This window comes from Schistocerca piceifrons, chromosome 2, assembly GCF_021461385.2.
Source record: "Schistocerca piceifrons isolate TAMUIC-IGC-003096 chromosome 2, iqSchPice1.1, whole genome shotgun sequence".
In the NCBI taxonomy this organism is placed as follows: domain Eukaryota; kingdom Metazoa; phylum Arthropoda; class Insecta; order Orthoptera; family Acrididae; genus Schistocerca; species Schistocerca piceifrons.
The window spans coordinates 620558884-620580504 of NC_060139.1; the positions used below are offsets into that span (position 1 = coordinate 620558884).

The 21621-nt window shown below is 44.2% G+C and overlaps 1 protein-coding gene across 1 annotated transcript in view; it reads right to left on the minus strand.

The window, feature by feature from the left end:
* Positions 1 to 16470, minus strand: part of LOC124775677 (pyruvate kinase PKLR-like) — a 154816-nt gene extending 138346 nt beyond the window's left edge. The window contains exon 1 of the mRNA XM_047250505.1: positions 16336 to 16470. Within this exon, the coding sequence (XP_047106461.1) occupies positions 16336 to 16470 (135 nt within the window). The remainder of the gene's footprint in view (positions 1 to 16335) is intronic.
* Positions 16471 to 21621: the final 5151 nt, after the last annotated feature.

Consider the following 21621-nt stretch of genomic DNA (forward strand, 5'->3'; position numbering starts at 1 on the left):
GTCTCCTTTTTTTCAGTTTCATCGTCCTAACATCATTAATTAGGATATGTAATGCAATATTTTTCAAAAGCAGTCATTTTCGCAGTAGTAATTTCATTTATAAATCAATCATTACAGCGAATTTCCTTCAAACGTGCATTCCGTTTGTTACAGAATACAATACAGAGTCGTCTTACTCGCTATCACTCGTATCTATTTATGTGCTAGAACAGAATTCCGGATGGCAATTGTCGTAGAAGCAGCCGAAACACAAGTCTGTAGAACGCCACTTACATATAATGAGTGCGACTTCCTTGAAGTCACTCGGATTTTTCAGAAGCGATACTGGAAAACACAGTTCGTTTGGATTCAGAAAGATTGTTCTTTCTTCGACCAACTTCGACGCGATCCACGTGTATTTGATCATTCCTGTGAAAGCAGGTGCACTGAACTGATTTGGAATTAAAGAATGCGTTGTTGTGGAACCTTCCCCCAAAGCGATTTCTATGTTAGTCTTCAGTAAGTAGGCAGCATTATGAATTTCTTTGTAAAAATAAACGTCATAATGATGACAAAGTGGAGTTAATTTGGGTGGGATAATTTTTACGGTGCGTTGCGAGTTTCTTTTTTCTTCAGCCAAAAAGATTTCAGCGTAAGGTATCTGATTACTCTGCCCTCCCCACGAATCATTATTGTAAAGAAAAACACACCGGCAGGATTTGAACTGGCACCGCGAGCTTGACAGCCACAAACCTTAGCCAATGAGTTACGCTCACTTAGTCGAAAGAGAATTCGCGCTATAGGTGTAGGATGTGAGTATGAAACTTCAACATCGACTTTCACGAAAACTACGGGTCGTCGCAAGAAAAGCCGCTAGCCACGTACACAGGACAAGACCCAAGACTCATCAAATTCCTTGATTAGCCGGTCTGCAGGTCTCTTTGTCTGATAAATGGTATGAGATGTGCGACCATCATGCATAAATTAAAGAAAATCGCAGAGGAGACAGATATGCACATTGTCTGTATCCAGCAAAGCTACTCAAGGAAAGGGTAAACACTGTTCCTGCCAACATCTGCACACAAGGACCAAAGAATGTTCAAATGTGTGTGAATTCCTAAGGGACCAAACAGCTTAGGTCATCGGTCCCTAGACTTAAATACTACTTAAACTGACTTATGCTAAGAACAACACACACACCCATGCCCGAGGGAGGACTCGAACCTCCGGCGGAGGGGCGCCGCGCGGAGTGGCCGCGCGGTTTGAGTCGCCATGTCACTGATTGCACGGCCCCTCCCGCCGGAGGTTCGAGTCCTCCCTCGGGCATGGGTGTGTGTGTTTATCCTTAGGATAATTTAGGTTAAGTAGTGTGTAAGCTTAGGGAATGATGACCTTCGCAGTTAAGTCCCATAAGATTTCACACACATTTGAACATTTTGAACATGAAAATAAATGCTACACTAGGCCATCAAAATCGGGTGACTACAGTGTAATTATTGTCTTGGAATAAAAGTGTCATTTCTGCTCGTGTCATTGCGTATATCTTTCAGTTACCTTCTGTACTACATATTGAGGTAAGACAAGTCATGGAATAGCGACATGCATGTATATAGATGGCGTACAGAAGGTATAAAAGGGGAGTGCACTGGTAGAGCTGTCCTTTGTTCTCAGGTGATCCATGTGTAAAGGTTTCCAATGTGATTATTCCCGGACGATGGGAATCAACGGGCTTGCGGAATGGTAGCTGGAGCCAGATACATAGGACGTCTCATTTCGGAAATCGTTAGGAAGTTCAATATTTCGAGATCCACATTTTCAAGACTGTGCCGATAAAACCAAATTCAGGCATTACCTCTCGCTACGGACAACGCAGTGGTCGACGGTCTTCACTTAGCGACCGAGAGTCTGCGACGTTGGAGTAGAGTTGTCAGCGCTAACAGACAAGAAACACTGCGTGAAATAACCGCACAAATCAATCTGGGACGTACGATGAACTTAACCGTTAGGGAAAAGCGACGAAATGTAGCGTTAATGGGCTAGGGCAGCAGGCAGCTGACACGAGTTCCTTTACGAACAGCACGACATCGCTTGCAGCATCTCCCCTGGGCTCGTCACCATGTCGGTTGCATCCTAGACTACTGGAAAACCGTGGTGTGGTCAGATGAGTCTCAATTTCAGTTGGTAAGAGCTGTCCAAGCTGGTGGTGGCTCCATAATGGTGTGGGCTGTATTTCCATGGAATGGGCTGGGTCCTCTGGTCCAACTGAACCGATCATTCACTGTAAATGGTTATGTTCTGCTCCTTGGAGACCATTTGCACCCATTCATGGACTTCATGCTCCCAAACAACGATGTCATTTCACCGGGCCACAACTGTTAGCGACTGATTTGATGAACATTCTGTACGATTTGATCGAATGCCTTGACCCCCCAGATCGCCCGACATGAATCCGTCCTCTCATTTATGGCACATAATCGAGAGGCTGCATCAGCAACGCTTCTGCAATTATGGACGGCTATAGAGGCAGCATCGCTCAATACTTCTGCAGTGGACTTCCAGCGACTTGTTGATTCCATGCTACGTCGAGATGCTGCAGTGGACTTCCAGCGACTTGTTGATTCCATGCTACGTCGAGATTCTGCACAACGCCGGGCAAAAGAAGGTTTCTTTCTGTTTCTTTCTGATCAAACTTTCATTGAAGTGTGTTATTTGGTGGCGAAACGCCATGCATAAGTTACTTCCGTCCTTAAGTTTTGCACTCCAATGTTTATTTCCTGTACTCTCACAAGATGCGAATATATTTGAACAAACTAAAAGCTGCAGACCAGTTGTACTAAAAGACGGAGGCTCTGGACAGCAGTGGGGGAATCAGAGCTACCAACAGATTTAGAGATTTCGTGTTACCTGATGGAGGGGTAGCCTGATATGGACAAATAGCTGTGCCGTAAAAAACCGAGCGTTGGTGTAAAGGGCGATATCTGAAACTTCTTCACCGACAATAAAGACGCCTCCCATACCACTGTCATCCTTACAGTCATGAAGGTGCTCTCCTCAAACTGCATGCGGGGCTCAAGAAATTTCATGTGAATGAGCGAAGCTGCAGTAGCGATCTTTGGAAGCAAAATAAATGCAAGATGGGCACCACGGACCTCTGCACGAAACCATGGAGTGAGGGAAGACTCTAACCCTTCGGGAATGTAGAAAGTATTGTGAGATAGAGCTTTCGTAGAAGAATACGAAATCAAACACCAGGAGACAACAACGAACTAGTAGCCCGACCCAAATTGTTGGGATCATTAGGACAATCGGCAAGTGTATTTTCAGAGGTAGACATCGCGCCGGGTAATTCGGCAGATTTCGCATAGAGGCTGATGACTGGATTGATGGGGAATGCACCAGTAGCCAGACAGACCCCGTGGTGGTGAGTCGCGTTAAGGTGACGTAAGATGATTGTCATGAGTATACGATCCATCCAGAGTCCAGCTTCCATTTGACAAAGGTGTGATATAAACGAAGAACAACGGTCCGGAATGCTCCCCATGAGGTGCCACTCAGAATGCGCAGGGCACTCAGAGAACTGATACAGCGAGCTGATCGGCTGTCAACGTGAAGAACTTCATGGTTCGACGAACGGAAGAGCAGTGGGATAGAGATGTAAAGATGGTAGGAGATATTCCTTTTGCTCCCAGAAATTCATACAGATTGTTTTTTTGGCGGAAAAGTGGAAGCTGTTCTCCACGCCCTACGAATATAAATGATTGAAACAGCGCTGGAGACATCACTCAATGAAACATGTCAGCCGAGTGCTGCAATACACCTCGAAATCGTCGATGAAGAGAGAGTTTGAGACACCCGACAGGAGATAGTAATGAGGTTATCGCTATAGCAAATAAGGGTATGTTCTGCACGTAACCTTGAGGTACCCTGTTGTCCTGAATAAAAGAGCCCGATAAAACAGAGCCCACCTGACCTTTTAAAAATTTTCTAATAAAGTGGGGCAGGTGTCCTCCATAGCCCCGTCTTTGAAATATGTGCAAGATTCTCATCCTCCAGCAAGTGTCATATGCCTTTCCCAAATGCAATCTGGCACTACTGCAGAAAGTGGCCCCGATGTGGATCGACCAAGTAACGAGATGATCGGCTGCAGACCGATGCCTACGGAACCCACACTGGACGTATGTTAGAAATTTCAGTGATTCAAGGCACAAGACCAGTCACCCGATGCAAACACAAAATCGCCGCTTCGACTCAACAAAGAAACAGATGATAGGAATAGAGCTGCAAGTTTTAATTCTGGAACTAGGCTCACATGTCACCTACATATCTTTAAAACCGCCCACAAATCGCAACATAGCTGGTGCGTCATCAAATAATGACGTCGCCCACCCAGTCGGAACGCCTGTAACTAGATAGTATCGTCGACAGTATGAGAAGGTCTTAAGCCAGTAAACATAACCTTATACATTTTGATCTCATTCATACAATACTGAAGAGGGTAGATCGAATTTCATAGGAAGAGTACATAACTTACAAAGGGAGAATTGGGAACTTCTAATGGCAAACGTTAAACCTCCATTCACCCACGGAGAATGTGAAATTGATGAAGTTACAGAAAAAATCAAATAGGACTCTAGACATCGCAAAAGACAACAATTCCCTTCAAAAGGTTAAGTCCTGGTGATCCGAAGGCAGTGTAGAGCAGAGGAGCAAACATAGAAAATTCCACCGGAAAGCGATAGGTGCTCAAGAGCGTTACAGATGACTACAAATTCACGGCTGCACCAGGTCGAAATACAAAAAATTACTAAAGCTTACGAAGGAACAACGAGAGGGATACTTCATAAAAAGAGCTACTGTTGTCTTCGGCTCTACGAGGCCAAAGCGACACCATGGGACGATACAGAAGAACTTTCAATGAAGATGCTGCTCCCAGGTGAATGAAAACTACAAGAACGACAGAAACAGCGAAGAAAAGAGATAAATTTGCCCTAAGATAATGCCTATGTATAACACTCTTAATTCAGTTTTGTGAAGAAGAAGTGACTACAGCCATTCTGAAGTTTGCTGTCTCTGGTTCACTTCATTCTGAAGTTGAAGAAGAATAAGGCTCCAGGGCCTGGCAGAATGAAAGCCGTGGTTCTGCAGCCATTAAAAGATAGAGACCTGCGATACCTTACTCAATTACACAATGAATGTCTTCTTCCAGGAAAATATCGAACGTTTGGGAAACAGCGGGTATCACGATGTTGAAAAAGGGACGGGAGCGAAGTCCTACCGGCCAGTATGCCTCTTGAAATTAATGGAGAAGATTCAAGGCAAACTTTCGTGTGGACGATTATAAATTTACACGAATCTAATAGGCATCAACCCCAATCAGTATAAGTTTCGAAAGAGAAAATCAGCTGAGGACGGCCATTCTGACATTGAAGTAGAATAAAGCTGTAGAGCCTGCCAGAGTAAAAGCCGTGATTCTCTAGGCACTAAAAGACAGCGCCCTGCCCTGCCTACACAATTATAAAATGAATGTCTTCTTCATGGTAAAATAACGAATGTCTGAAAGATAGCGGGCACCACCGTATTGATCCAATAGTAGCGGAGTCATACAGGCCAATACGCCTCGTAAACTTAATGGGGACTATTTCGTGTGGATGATTAGGAACTTACAGGACTCTTACAAGCATAGACCCCAATCAGTGTGGTTTTATTAAGAGAAAATCGACGGAGGATCTCACAAACAACGTTTTACGCTTCGTCAGTTTCTATATGAAAAGTATATCGTGGGAATGTTGGTGGACTTTCGAAAGCATTTGATAATTTATGGTGACCAGCCTTATTTTCACAACTGCAGGGCATCAGATGTCTAAGAGATTAAGTCTGTGGGATATGAGCCAAACAAAGTTGCTCCAGTAAACCGTTAGTAAATGATCTAACTGAAGGATGTCAACAACACTCGGTCTGTGACCCCGTATTTTGGGATGTCACCCATGAGCTACTGCCAGGAAAGGTAGCAGCCATGAGGAAAGCAAGAACTATGTGCTTTATCGGTGGTAACTGGAGATTCAAGTTGCAAACTAAAAGACAATTGCAAACACGCTCTATAAACACTGCAAGAATGATTTATAGAGAATAAACTTCAGATGGTTGCACGTAAAAGAGGTTACCTACTGCTTAAACGGAAGCTCTCAAGAAGCAGAAATCCACCAACTTCAAAGCGAGAGATCACCAAACATCTGGAGATGCTGTTAGAGGAGAAACAAAATTTCTCAGCTCACATCCAACATTATTGAGGAAAAGGAGTTTCCATAACGCACAAAACAACGAATACATGACAGAATATATTTGGATTCCCATTAAAAAGTATTGAAAAGTATTGGAATGTACCTTTCGAGGCCATTATGGTAGCTACTGCAGACTACGAACCTAGCGTCTGGGCTCATAGGCTGCAACTGGTGAAATCAGCACAAGCGCTGGTTCGTGTAGAACGAAGCGTTATTCTTGGTTTTGCACGTGCATACAGAACTACACCGGCTGGAGCCCTGCTAGTTGTTTTAGGAATCATGTCAATAGACGTGCAATTTTGGAAGAAAGGTACATAGCACTGATTAAAGAATGTAGACGTTCAAAGGCCGTAGAAAAACGTAGGACAACTTGTAAGAATTAAACAAGAAATTTAAGCTGGCCTTAAACGGGAATGATACGTTCATGGGGCACAGCGACAACAGGTAAACGTGTTTACTGTTTCCTCCCGAACGTAAAGAAGCGGCTTAGTTTAAGATACGCGAATCCCCCAAACGGTATGAGCCACTACTTGAACGGACGTGGATCATGCCCTAGTTACCTGAAACGAATAAGCCGAATACCCAGCAATTCAAGTGAGTGTGGGTGTGAAGGAACAGCGGATCACGTGATATGGGAGTGCAACAAACAGCCAGTAGAGGCAGATGATAATAAAAAATCTTCCAAAATAAAATACTTTCTGTAACGCTGAAAAAAGAAAAGTAGCGGAAAAAACTGAACGAAATATCAAAAATGTTCTTGAAGTAATTAGAAACCAGTCGGAAGGAAAGAAGAGTTGAAGCAACCACAGCAGAAACCCAGGCATTTGCCTTGTAGAAGTTGATCAAAGCAAAGAGTGGGCATATGAAGCAAAACGTGTAACATCAACGGAGATAACCCAATAATAAAGGAACACAAACAAGCAGAGGACGTTGTGTGAGAACAAGACGTCAAATCAAACACCCGTCAGCCGTCTAATTTACAAACCGTGAACAGTCGGCAGATAACGGTTGAAGCAATCGCTATAGCAAGCAGAAATCTGCAGATACCAGTATTTGAATGCTGGGCCCTATTTTGACAAGAACCGGGGTGGAATCTTTCTGCACGTCGGTCGGGGGCCTGAAGGTGGTGTAGTAAATCGCCGAAACTGGCAGCCAAATAAAATAAGTATGGAAATTGGACGTCTGAAAGGTGTTTGATTTGACATCTTGCAGCGACCAACCGAATCCCACAACCATCTCTGAAAAGACTGTCATACAGAGTCTTGTGTGAGAACTTGGGCGACTTGTGACTTCTTAGTGGCCGCTAGGTGGACCGTCATGGTGCGGCGTTTCCAGATACCCTGAGAGCAGCCTCGGCAAGTACCGTCATTGGCCGTTCCGTTCGTGGGGAGTTACCTGAAGAGAGATCAGACCACACCAGCCTTAGATGTGGCAAGGAAGAGCATTTGCGCATGCCTACCTCTCTCCTGAAGTACACTTTCCGTGTACCGGAAACAAACACACTTGCAGGGTATGGCGCATTTTTGAAATAAAAAACTGGAAAAGACCTTTTTTTTAACAGTATGAGGAAAAGGATAGATTGCTACTGATCGTAAAGATAAAAAGTTCAGTTGCAGACTGGCACAATGAAAAGATTGTTACGATTTAGCTTTCGGCCAAGACTTTCTTCAGCTAACAAAACACGCAAACAAAAAAAAAAACACACACACACAGACACACAGACATTCATTCCGCTCCGATCTACCGGAGATGGCATTCATCTTTGCGTGAGGTGTGCTCGTTTGAGTGAATGAATGTGTGTGTAAGTTCCTTTGTGTTTTATTTGAAGAAGTCTTTAGCCGATAGTTAAATCGTAACAATCTTTTCGTTATGTCTGTCTGCAACTACATGCGTCATCTTCCCAGTGAGTAGCAATCTGTCGCTTTCCTTATATAGTTGATTCCCAACCTAGAGTTTCGGGATGAAAACGAAGGATAAGGCTCTTTATGAAGCTAGACCAACATTGGATAAACTTCCTTTGGCCATAAACTATCGAAGATAATACTTTTACAATGGAATGGTGTTCCAGTTAATTCATTACACTACCTTATAAACTGCACTTTAAGATAAAAAAAGCGACATACCACGAAGGAATTATCCGAATGAGACGGAAATCGGTAGATGTGATATTCACGTACAGTCAAACAAATTATTACAATATCAGAAAATTTTGATGACTTATTCAAGAGAAAGAGCTTTGCAAACTGAGCAAGTCATGTTGGTCCGCCTCTACCCCTTATGCAAGCAGTTATTCTCATTGGCATTGATTGACAGAGCTGCTGGACCTCCTTCAGGGAATTATCGTGCCAGATTCCGCCCAATTGGCGCTTTAGAACGGCAAAATCCCGAGATGGTTGGAAGGTCCTGACCATAATGCTCCAAACGTTCTCAACTGGGGAGAGATCCGGTGACCTTTCTGACAAAGGTAGGGTTTGGTAAGCACGAATACGGGCAGGAGCAACTCTCACCGTCTGCGTGCGGGCATTACCATGGAGAAATGTAAGCCCAGGATGGCTTGCCATGACTGACAACAAAACGTGCCGTAGAATATCTTCGACATACCGCTTCGCTGTAAGAGTGTCGCGGGTGACTACAAAAGAGGCTATGAAAAGAAATGGCGTCGCAGACCATTACTCCTGGTTATCGGGCGGTATCGCGAGCGACAGTCGGTTTGGTAACCAATCGCGTCCAGGGCGCCTCCAGACACGTCTTCGGCCTCGAACCTCATTGACTGACGTAGAATTGTCTTCAATGATGAGTCCCACTTCGAACTGACTTACTCAATTTGTCAAAGGTTTTCTCCTCAATAAATCATCCAATCTCTGTTAAATTCTAATCATTTGTTTGTCTGTACATGTACATCACATCTGCTTATTTCCGCCCCATTCAAATAATCCTTCGAGGTCTTTTAATGTCTTGCGGTGTGTTTTAAACAGAACTATTTCACAGATAAAGAGACACTGATTTAAGTTAGTGTACAACAAGTACAAACATAACAAAACAAAATATATTGGCATCCCCGAGAAATTTTCACCTTGCTCTTTTATGGAGGAATGTTTCATATGTAAAAAACGAGTGGTCAGATATCTTTAGGGCAGGCTTTTACAGATCAACCCTTCATACATAGTTTTTAGTATTCAAGATTGCTCATGAAGCCATCACAATACCACACTAACTTCTTTTTTGGTTGCTCCGTGATTCTATCAGAGAGATACGTATATGTACACCACCGAACGCTAATTACAGCAGACACACACACATTATATATCTACTAGCTGACAAAAAAGTTAAACACCAGAAAGGAGGAGGAAGCGAAATGAAACTTCACGGATTGGGAGGGCATGTGATGTTGTTTCATTGCTTACAAAGACGAGTCAAATTTAAAAGAACTTGATATATATATACTATCAAGTTCTTTGTATGTATACAGGGTGGTCCACTGATAGTGACTGGGCCAAATATCTCACGAAATAAGCATCAAACGAAAAAACTACAAAGAACGAAACTCGTCTAGCTTGAAGGGGGAAACCAGATGGCGCCGTGGTTGGCCCGCTAGATGGCGCTGCCATAGGCCAAACGGATATCAACTGCGTTTTTTTTTTTTTTTTTAATAGGAACCCCCATTTTTATTACATATTCGTGCAGTACGTAAAGAAATATGAATGTTTTAGTTGGACCACTTTTTTCGCTTTGTGACAGATGGCGCTGTGATAGTCACAAACGTATAACTACGCGGTATCACGTAACATTCCGCCAGTGCGGACGCTATTTGCATCGTGATACATTACCCATGTTAAAATTCACCGTTTACCAATTGCGGAAAAGGTCGATATCGTGTTGATGTATGGCTGTGTGCTATGTTTGCTGCTCGGTATCCTGGACGACATCATCCAAGTGTCCGGACCGTTCGCCGGATAGTTACGTTATTTAAGGAAACAGGAAGTGTTCAGCCACATGTGAAACGTCAACCACGACCTGCAATAAATGATGATGCCGAAGTAGGTGTTTTAGCTGCTGTCGCGGCAAATCCGCACATCAGTAGCAGACAAATTGCGCGAGAATCCGGAATCTCAAAAACGTCGGTGTTGAGAATGCTACATCAACATCGATTGCACCCGTACCATATTTCGATGCACCAGGAATTGCATGGCGACGACTTTGAACGTCGTGTACAGTCTGCCACTGGGCACGACAGAAATTACGGGACGATGACAGATTTTTTGCACGCGTTCTTTTAGTGACGAAGTGTCATTCACCAACAGCGGTAACGTAAACCGGCATCATATGCACTACTGGGCAACGGAAAATCCACGATGGCTGCGAGAAGTGGAACATCAGTGACCTTGGCGGGTTAATGTATTGTGCGGCATTATGGGAGGAAGGATAATTGGCCCCCATTTTATCGATGGCAATCTAAATGGTGCAATGTATGCTGATTTCCTACGTAATGTTTTACCGATGTTACTACTCGTACAAGATGTTTCACTGCATGACAGAATGGCGATGTACTTCCAACATGATGGATGTCCGGCACATAGCTCGCGTGCTGTTGAAGCGGTATTGAATAGCATATTTCATGACAGGTTGATTGGTCGTCGAAGCACCATACCATGGCCCGCACGTTCACCGAACCTGACGTCCCCGGATTTCTTTCTGTGGGGAAAGTTCAAGGATATTTGGTATCGTGATCCACCGACAACGCCTGACAACATGTGTCAGCGCATTGTCAATGCATGTGCGAACATTACGGTAGGCGAACTACTCGCTATTGAGAGGAATGTCGTTGCACGTATTGCCAAATGCATTGAGGTTGACGAACATCATTTTGAGCATTTATTGCATTAGTGTGGTGTTTATAGGTAATCACGCTGTAACAGCATGCGTTCTCAGAAATGATAAGTTCACGGAGGTACATGTATCACATTGGAACAACCGAAATAAAATGTTCAAACGTACCCACTTTCTGTATTTTAATTTAAAAAATCTACCTGTTACCAAGTGTTCGTCTAAAATTGTGAGCCATATGTTTGTGACTATTACAGCGCCATTTATCAAAAAGCGAAAAAAGTGGTCGAACTAAAACATACGTATTTCTTTACCAACTACACAAATATGTAATAAAAATGGGGATTCCTATTTAGAAAAACGCAGCTGATATCCGTTTGACATATTGCAGCGCCATCTAGCGGGCCAACCATAGCGCCATCTGGTTTCCCCCTTCAAGATGGACACGTTTCGTTCTTTGTAGTTTTTTCGTTTGACGCTTATTTCGTGAGATATTTGGCCCGGTCACGATCAATGGGCCACCCTGTATATACATATATAAACGGTGATTCAGCTGTTACTACCGAAGAGTTTCATGCAACTCGCAGTGTCTTCAAATAGCACGTGTGCCAGATTTTCATATTGTCTTGTCGTTACATCCGAAATATTACTACTGCAGACAAAATGAGAAGGACTTTTTTGTAGGAAAATTTAGTGTAGTTAAATTTTGTACTGAAATATGTTTTCTCTAGAGCCCGTAAGTTTTCGAATTATTCAAGAAAAAACATACAATAGTGACTATCAAATGCGTTTCTCTTGAATAACTCGAAAACTATGGCCTCCAGCGAGAATGTGTCTCAGTACCTAATTTGCCTGCATTAAATTTCCTACAAGAAGGCCCTGTATGTTTTTTGTGTAGGAGTAATAGTTTACACGTAACGAGCGAGAGAACACGAAAATCTCCCACGCGGTTTTTAATGCGTTGCGGATTGCATAAAACTCATCGGTAGGGGCAACTGAATCACATACAACACACACAGATGTAAGTATAGGGTGTTCAGAACAAGTCTGAAAAGCTTGTAAGAGTGTTGCAGTATAGGTTGCGCTGAGAAATAATACTTATGAAAAGAATTTGATAGGTTGCTCCATTTCCGAACTAATTAGCACTGAAGATAGCCAACCAGACCACTGCAAGCGCAAATTCGAGTGGCCGACCAGTTACAGACAATATCAGTTGTTCTCAAAGCGAGGGTGATAGCGCACAGGTTGACTCAACCTTTGGCTCACGTTACTACCGTCCCATGTCTAATTTTTGTATCGCTCTCTTTTTCGGGTTTAGGAAATCAAATGAAGAACACGTTTTGCGACACCGTATCTGGCGGCCGCTTGATTTTGCGTGCGCTACGGCCTGATTGGTTAAACTGAATGCTAATTAACTCGGAAATGGGGCAAGGTATCGAACATATTTTCTTAACACTTATTTGTCACCCATGCAACCTTTTCAAACTGTTTCTGGCCACTCTGCATATATATAAATTCTGAAGAGCAAAAGAAACTGGTACACGTGCTTAATATGGTGTAGGACCTCACAAGGACGCAGAAGTGACACAACACGACGTGGTTTGGACTCGACCAGTGTCTGACGCAGTGCTGGAAGGAACTGGCACCACGAATCCTGCAGAACAGTCCATGAAACCGTAAGAGTACAAGGGGATGGAGATCTTTTCTGAACAGCACGTTGCAAGGTATCCCAGATGTACTTAATAATGTTTATGTCTAGGGAGTTTGTTGGCCAGCGGAAGTGTTTAAACTCAGAAGGGTGTTCCTGGAGCCACTCTGTAGCAATTCTCGATATGTGGAGTTTCGCTTTGGTTCAAATGGCTCTGAGCACTATGGGACTCAACTGCTGTGGTCATAAGTCCCCTAGAACTTAGAACTAATTATACCTAACTAACCTAAGGACATCACACACATCCATGCCCGAGGCAGGATTCGAACCTGCGACCGTAGCAGTCCCGCGGTTCCGGACTGCGCGCCTTGGAGTTTCGCTTTGTCCTGCTGGAATTGCCCAAGTCTGTCGGAATGCTCAGTCGACATGAAAGGATGCAGGTGATGAGACGGGATGCTTACGTACGTGTCACCTGTCAGAGTTGTATCTAGACGTACCAGGGGTTCCATATCACTCGAAGTGCACACGCCCCACACCATTACAGAGCCTCCACCAGCTTGAACACTCTCTTGTTGACATGTAGGGTCCATGGATTCATAAGACTGTCCCCATACCCGTACAACGCCCATCCGCTCGATACAGTTCGAAACAAGAGTCGTCCAACCAGGCAATATGTTTCCAGTCGTCAACTGTCCAATGCCGGTGTTGACGGGCCCAGGCGAGGCGTAAAGCTTTGTGTCGTGCAACTCAAAAATGGTTCAAATGGCTCTGAGCACTATGGGACTTAACATCTGGGGTCATCAGTCCCCTAGACTTAGAAACTACTTAAACCTAACCAACCTAAGGACGTCACACGTATCCATGCCCGAGGCAGTATTCAAACCAGCGACCGTAGCAGGTGTGTGGTTCCGGACTGAAGTGCCTAGAACCGCTCGGTCACAGCCGCCGAGTGTCGTGCAGTCATCAAGGGTACACGAGTGGGCCTTCGTCTCAGAAAGCCCATATTGATGATATTTCGGTGAATTATTCGCACGCTGACACTGATGGCCCAGCATTGAAATCTGCAGCAATCTGCGGAAGGGTTGCACATCTGTCATGTTGAACGATTCTCTTCAGTCGTCGTTGGTCCCGTTTTTGTAGGATCTTTTTCCGGCCACAGTGATGTCTGAGATTTGATGTTTTTTTCGAATTCCTGATATTCACAGTACACTCGTCAAATAGTCATATGGGAAAATACCCACTTCATCGCTACCGCACAGATGCTGTGTCCCATTGCTCGCGCGCCGACTATAACACCATGTTCAAACTCACTTAAATCTTGATAAGCTGCCATTGTAGGAGCAGTAACCCATACAACAGCTGCGCCAGACACTTGTCTTAAGTCTAGCTTACACGACGACACTAGGTTGCAGGCAACTGCGCTACCGGCCACTGCACATGGGCGCCGCGCGTTTGCGCAATTCGTTGGTGAAACTAAACACTTTCGGCGTGTTCCAACTTTGGCGACACTAGTTGCATGAGTTTTGAGGTTATGTGTGTTCGTAGAGTGTAAACAATCTGAAATATGAAGTCGGGAACGAAGAATAATGTTCGCTTTTTTGGATATGTATGCTTTGCATAGGTGTTGCTGGGATTTCAGTGATGCTAATTACAAAAATAAGCAACATATTGCTGCCACTGAGACGGTCATGTGCGATCATAACATACATGGTTTGACAGTATCTGAGCTGCAGGGCAAAGTTTATTGAGTTAGGAGCACATATACAACTAAATTAAGAAAAATACAAGCAAGTGTATTTCTAGCTGTGGCAATGCTCTCGTCTACATCGTTCGAGTTGGCAACTCTTTGTTAAGCAATATTGTTGACAGGAGGGAAGGTTACAAATTCAAGAAGCTGCATTCTTTATTCAGTATTCATGTATTTAAAACGTCGCTGCAGTGCTCCCCATTCACATATGTTATAATTTTGAAATATTGCCACTGTACAGATCTATCTTCAAGAGAGTTGCTTGCAAACCACTCTCCTCTTAATGCGACCTGCTTCGAATAATTATTGTTGGTAATGTTAATAATTATTACTGTTAATGTTAAAAATTATTGGTGTTAATTAAAAATGCGTCACCAACTAAAACCGTATCTTGTAGCATGCCGAGTGTTCTCTATTGTAATGCACGCCATATGATATGTAATTTCAGTTCTGATGGCAGTGCTTCATGCATTACAGTACCTTTTTCCCTTATCGCATAAGTAACTCTATTTAGAAGAAACGTGAACAGTTCTGGTGACATTCTAAGATAATTAAAAGAACTTGTTGGATGTTCGGTTATAAATTATTCTACATCTACATCTACATGATTAGTCTGCAATTCACATTTAAGTGCTTGGCAGAGGGTTCATCGAACCACAATCATAATATCTCTCTAGCATTTCACTCCCGAACAGCGCGCGAGAAAAAACGAACATCTAAACCTTTCTGTTCCAGCTCTGATTTCTCTTATTTTATTTTGATGATCATTCCTATCTATGTAGGTTGGGCTCAACAAAATATTTTCGCATTCGGAAGAGAAAGTTGGTGACAGAAATTTCGTAAATAGATCTCGCCGCGACGAAAAAGTCTTTGCTTTAATGACTTCCATGCCAACTTGCGTATCATATCTGCCACACTCTCTCCCCTATTACGTGATAATACAGAACGAGTTGCCCTTTTTTGCACCCTTTCGATGTCCTTATTTCAGCAAGGATGCTGAGCAACCGAGCTGACGTCTTTACTTCATCCAGTCTCGAATCGAAACACGTTTCTTATTTTTTTCTTATGCAGAAATTCCATACAACAAGCTTTAACTCCATCACACCTCGCGCGACGTGCAACTGCTAAAAGTTTCACTTCAGACACGAGCCAGGGACTTACAAAACAACGAAACTGAAGTATATACTGGTGTCGCCGTGTCTACAGTCATATATGAAAGCATTTGCGCGCAACTCATTCCACGCAACGAGTGGCGCAGCCCAATGTCGTCGTGTAAACTAGGCTTTATGTAGGCGTTGGCAACCGTAGCACCTTATTGTGCCTTTTTACATATCTCCGTATTTGAATATGCACGCCTATACCAGTTTCTTTGGCGCTTCAGTGTATGTATAAGCATTGATCCACCCTCTCCATAAAAAAGGAGATAAAACAGACACCAACAACTACAGGGGCATATCCTTGTTACCAGTGACATACCAAATACTTCGTAAAGCACTTTTAAATAGAATAGAGGAACAAGCAGGACCTAATATAGGAGATTATCATGCAGGATTTAGAAAAGGTAGATCATGTGCAGAACATATTCTTAATTTAAAAACAATTTTGAGAGTGAGAGCTATACAAAATAAAAATACAGTAGTTACTTTCGTAGACTTCAAGAAGGCCTACGTCTCAGTTGACAGACGAACACTATTCCAGATACTTTATGAATCAGATGAGCAGAGACGAGCAGTTGGCGAGAAAATGAAGAAGTACTGGGAAGAACGGAAGAAAGAGAAACACCGTAAGTCTTAAGTTGTATGCGGTCCATAGCAGGCCAAATTCATAAATAAGAAAAATAAAAGAAATAAGCGGCAGACCTGCGGTCCGTGGTAGACGGAGCCGGTGCGGAACTCCGGGCCGGCGAGGTCGAGGGCGAGCGCGAGGGGGCAGGCGCGCTGCGCGGCGGAGTGGCGCGCGGCCCGCAGCGCCCTGGCGAGGCGCGCCGGCGGCATCGAGGGCACGACGGCCACGTCGGTGCCGGCCGGCACGCCGCACAGCCCCGGCGCCGACACCGCCGCCGCCAGCACCGACAGCCGCAGCGGCGCCGGCCGCGACGACACCGTCAGCTGGCGCACACCCACCACGGACGTCAGCCCACGACTCGGTCGCGTGCTCCGGCAGCGAAGCCTGTATAACTCCCCTGGGGACATCCAACGATACCACACTCGACCCGCCATTCCAACCCGTCCGTGGGTGGCTGGGTGGAAACTTTGAAAACTTCAACCGCAACCCCGTTTTTTATTGCAGATTGCCATTCTACCGACAAAGTCTACATATGTTTTGTCTGAAGCATTTTCCTCGTTTCGCCACACATGGCGTTGTAATCGGAGGAATAGAAATGGATACATAATCGAATTTACAATGTGCTAGTCAGTGGCCCTCGAATACCCAGCGGCATCTGGGATCCCATCTCCATGTACGAGGGCGGGACAGACCAGTATATCAAAACTTCTAATTGGAAACCCCATTCTCAACACTGTATTCCTCTGTCATATCGAACAAGGGACTACTCCACGCGCCACTATGGCAGTGGCCGTGGCTCGAGGTGGAAACCACTCTACTTCTCCAATTGCAGTAAGTGTTCAAACATAGTAACTTCAATACACTCAGTGACCCGCTTTTCAAATGATCGTACACAGGACACGCGCATATCTCCGGCTGTTGTGTTGGCAGAAGAGCCAACACCGTGTTACTAGTGGGGGCCGAAATGCACGCGTTTTAGCTCACGCAGGCTGGCGTGAGGAGGGAAGGACTCTACTGACGTGAGGTCTGGAACATGACAAGGAGTTAGAATTCAGAAAGCGGACGTAATTAGTTTGATACTTAACTTTAATCCATTAATGATGAGCGTCGCTCTTGACGGTACATGATTCACAATATTATCTGTTCAGAATAGTAACTGAATATCGCGCCTTGCTAGGTCGACGCAAATGACGTAGCTGAAGGCTATACTAACGGACGTATACTAACGGACCGCGGCCGATTTAAAGGCTACCACCTAGCAAGTGTGGTGTCTGGCGGTGACACCACACCGGCAATGTCAGCACAGGCGATTCTCATGCGGTCTACCATGTTTTCACGGTCTTTTCACAGTTCCTGTTACACGTTATCTTTTAAATATCCCTACAGAAAGAAATCCGGCCACATCACATCAGGTGACCTAGCCATTGCATCGACCATTGTAAACACGGTCTAATACTTTCCGCGCTTCAATTGCCTAATGCGTTGCGCAACCGTCATGCTGAAACCACATACGTTGTCGAACCTACAGGGCGACATCCTGCAGTAGCACCGGTAGTTCCTGTTCCAAATGGTTCAAATGGCTCTGAGCACAATGGGACTTAACTTCTGACGTAATCAGTCCCCTAAAACTTAGAACTACTTAAACCTAACTAACCTAAGGACATCACACACACCCATGTCCGAGGCAGGATTCGAACCTGCGACCGTAGTGGTCGCGCGGTTCCAGACTGTAGAGCCTAGAACCGCTCGGCCACCTCGGCCGGCTCCTGTTCCAAAAAGGTTCTATGTTTGTATCCATTCAACGTACCGTCGTTAAAATATGGACCAATGAGTTAATTCCCCCTGATGCCATACCATACGTTAACCCACCAAGAACGTTGACGGTCAACCTGCCGTAACCAGTGGGTATTGTCTACATTCCAGTAATGCATGTTACGCCCGTTAATGCTACCATGATTCATGCATGTACAGTCGGCAAAGAACGTGGGAGTCGTTTGCATTTGTTGAAGTCCCCATTCACAAAACTCTACCCGGTTACGGAAATCGGTGCCATGAAGTTCTTGATGCAGTGCCACTCGGTACGGATGATACTAATGACCATGCAGTATCGTGACAATACTGCCTACGGACATACCGGAGTCGTGGTGTAATTGCCGGGCGCTTATCCGTGGGTTGTGGCGCACTGCCACTAGTACAGCTATTTCATTAGCTTCTCCGGCAATATGTTTGCTTCGTTTCCTTTTGACGGTCTGTACGCTGCGATCAGACATACAGAAAGAACGAGTGCGAGCATTCTCTGGAAAACGCTCGGCATATAAGGCATACACCAGGCTCAACATTTCTCCTACATTTTCCTGAATCAGGATCATTTCAATTTTTTCTTCTTTGATTACAACATTCATCATCCACTTGCTCGTCTGTTCTCCAAATGGTAGGTAGGTGTGCAGGCAATAAACCTGCGCAACTATTGTAATGTTTCGAGCCGCTATCTGTTCTATGTCTGCACAATACGTGAGCTCTGGTCGCAGTGTACTACCTGTTACGATACGTCGTGTTTGGCTACACGGTCACGGTGGCTCGTAGAGTAGTTCCCTGTTCGATATGTCGGGAGAATACAGCTTTGTGAATGAGGTTTCCACTTAGAAGTTATGAAATACTGGCCTGTCCTACCCTGGCAGCGTGGAGGTGGGGTCCCTCGTGGCATTGAGCATTAAAGGCCCATTAAGTAACGTGTTGTAAATTATGCTTGCGTATACATTTCTATTCCTCCGATTACAGCGCAATTGTCGTACAATCGTAATCTGCAATTAAAACGGGGTACTCATTGAAGATTTCTAAGTTCCCCCTCTGGCACCCATGCATGGGGTGGAGTGGCGGGTCGAGTGTGGTATCGTTAGGAGTCCCCATCAGGGCAAAAAATTAGGAATTATAACTTTTTTTGATCCGATATGTAGTTTTCGATGTATTTCGATGTCTTCAGATAAAATTAATATCCTGTATAATACAACACTTTCTTCTGAATGCAGGTTGTTTTTATTCAGTACTCCAATGCACCATATTATTCCCACTTTTTTGGCTACAACTCCTATTTTTCAACATAATCCCTGTTCAGTGCTACGACCTTACGCCATCTTGTTGAGTCACTCTACTGGTCGACGTCTGAGCCAAAGTCTTGCTGCATCAGTAACCTCTCCATCATCCACGTACTGCTTCCCACAGGGTGCGTCCCCCATTGGGCCACAAAATGGAAGCCGGACTGTAGGGTGGATAAGGAAGATCAGTCCAATGAAGCTTTGTGAGCTCCTCTCGGGTAGGTAGACTTGTGTAAGGGCTTGCGTTCTCATGGTGATGAAGAAGTTCGTTTGCATTTTTGTGGCGACGAACGTGCTGAAGTCGTTTCTTCAATTTCCTGAGGATAGCACAATACCCTTCAAAGTTGACAGTTGCATCATGACGGAGGACATCAAACAGAATAACCCCTTCAGAGTCATGACTTACCGGCCGAGAGTGCAGGTTTGAACTTTTTCTTCGGAGGAGAGGTGATGTGGCACCACCCCATGAAATGCCGTTTTGTTTCCAACTCGAAGTGGTGAACCCATGTTTCATATCCTGTGACGACGTTCGATAAAAATGGTCACTATCAGCCTTGTAACGTGCAAGTAATTCGGCACAGACGGTCATTCGTTGCTCTTTATGATCTTCTGTTAGGCGAGGAACCCAGCTGGCAAATACTTTTCAGTAACACAACTCGTGGACGAGTGTATCAGCACTACCAACAGAGACATCCATTTCAGCAGCGATGTGCTTGATTGTGATCTGTCGATCATCTCGAATGACAGTGGCCATAAGTTTCAACACTGCAGGAGTCACAGCTGTGCGCGACTTGCCGGCACACAGGATATGGGACAGGTTTGTGCAATCTTGTTGCGATGATGACAGACTCCGCGTCCAACGACTCACCGTGCTTTTGTTCACTGCTAGGTCTCCGTAGACATATTGAAAGCGCCTATGAATATCTGCGGTGCTTTGGTTTCCCGCAAAAAAAAAAAAAAAAATACTCAATGACAGTTCTCTGCTAGTAACGCACCTCAATTGAGAGTCGCCATTTTGAAGGCTACGTATAGCACCGCCAGCTATCAGAACTTCATGAAACTATAGGGTATGAAGTGGGCATATTCCACGATGTCCCACAACAAATTCCGCATTTTTTCAGCCGAATTTGACTGAGTAAAAAATTTATTGCAAAGCCCCTCGTAACAGCTTTCATGAGATGAATGGAGCAACGTTAACATTTTTCAACGGTTTTTAATAATTTTCCTCTTAGCTCTTTTTAACAAAGGAAGATTCTTTCAGGCTATTAGATATCTCTCTCTTTCTGGCATGCCATCTGGTGTCGTAGACGGACACATCTGCATGTTCTAGTGCAAGACAGCACGTTAATATTATGATGAAACGCTTACCGCCCCTCAAACAAACTATGTCATTGTACAAAAGTTTTATTTGTCAATTATAGATACAACGGATCACAACCTAATTGAAGTTTCTGTAGTTCTAAAATTTTAGCACCAACAGAGAGCAAAGCTTGACTTTGTGTTTTTTGCCAAGAACAAAGCGGCTACAGTGAGACAAAAGGAAAAAATTTTAATTAATTTACCATCAAAGTTCGACTGCCTGCATGCTTAATAGGAATCCATAGCCCTCAGAAAGAGGATCGCGATAATTTGGCGACCATGACAGGATTCACTGACTTCATTGCTGTCTTCAAATGCGAGGGAGAGGACCACATAATCTCGAGGAATTCAATTGTGACTTAAGACTAAAGCACTGAATTTTCTATTTCATGTAACAGAGATAACGAAATCTACCACTGCACAGCATTGGAAAAGTACACGAGGGAAGTTTGTGCAGATTTGAACTTGCAGAGAGCTGACGATGCACAAAACACAAGTTAAAAATTTAATAATACCAAGTAGTGAATGCCAAAGCCCTTTTTCAGTACACTATTGTCCATAAATACAGATGGGTAGATGCTTTGAGCATAATGGCTGAGAATGGGCCTGCTGCGAACATTGAGCCTTGTCGGAAGCGAATGTATGAAGAAAGACATTATTACTGATCGTAGCAGAAATAATCTCACTATTGGTGAAAGGTGGTTTAAATGGTGTGTCTACAATAGGAAATTTCGTGCTTTTCCTGCGCTTTGAAAAAATAGTTTCAGAAAAAGCTAAGCGAGAAATTCTTACATATCCTTGCAAAATATAGACATCGCATTGAAGTCTGCTCCATTCATGTCTTCGTTCAACACACCCTAAATGAGAGTAATTAATAACAGCAAATAGCCGCCTGGGAATGTTATAACT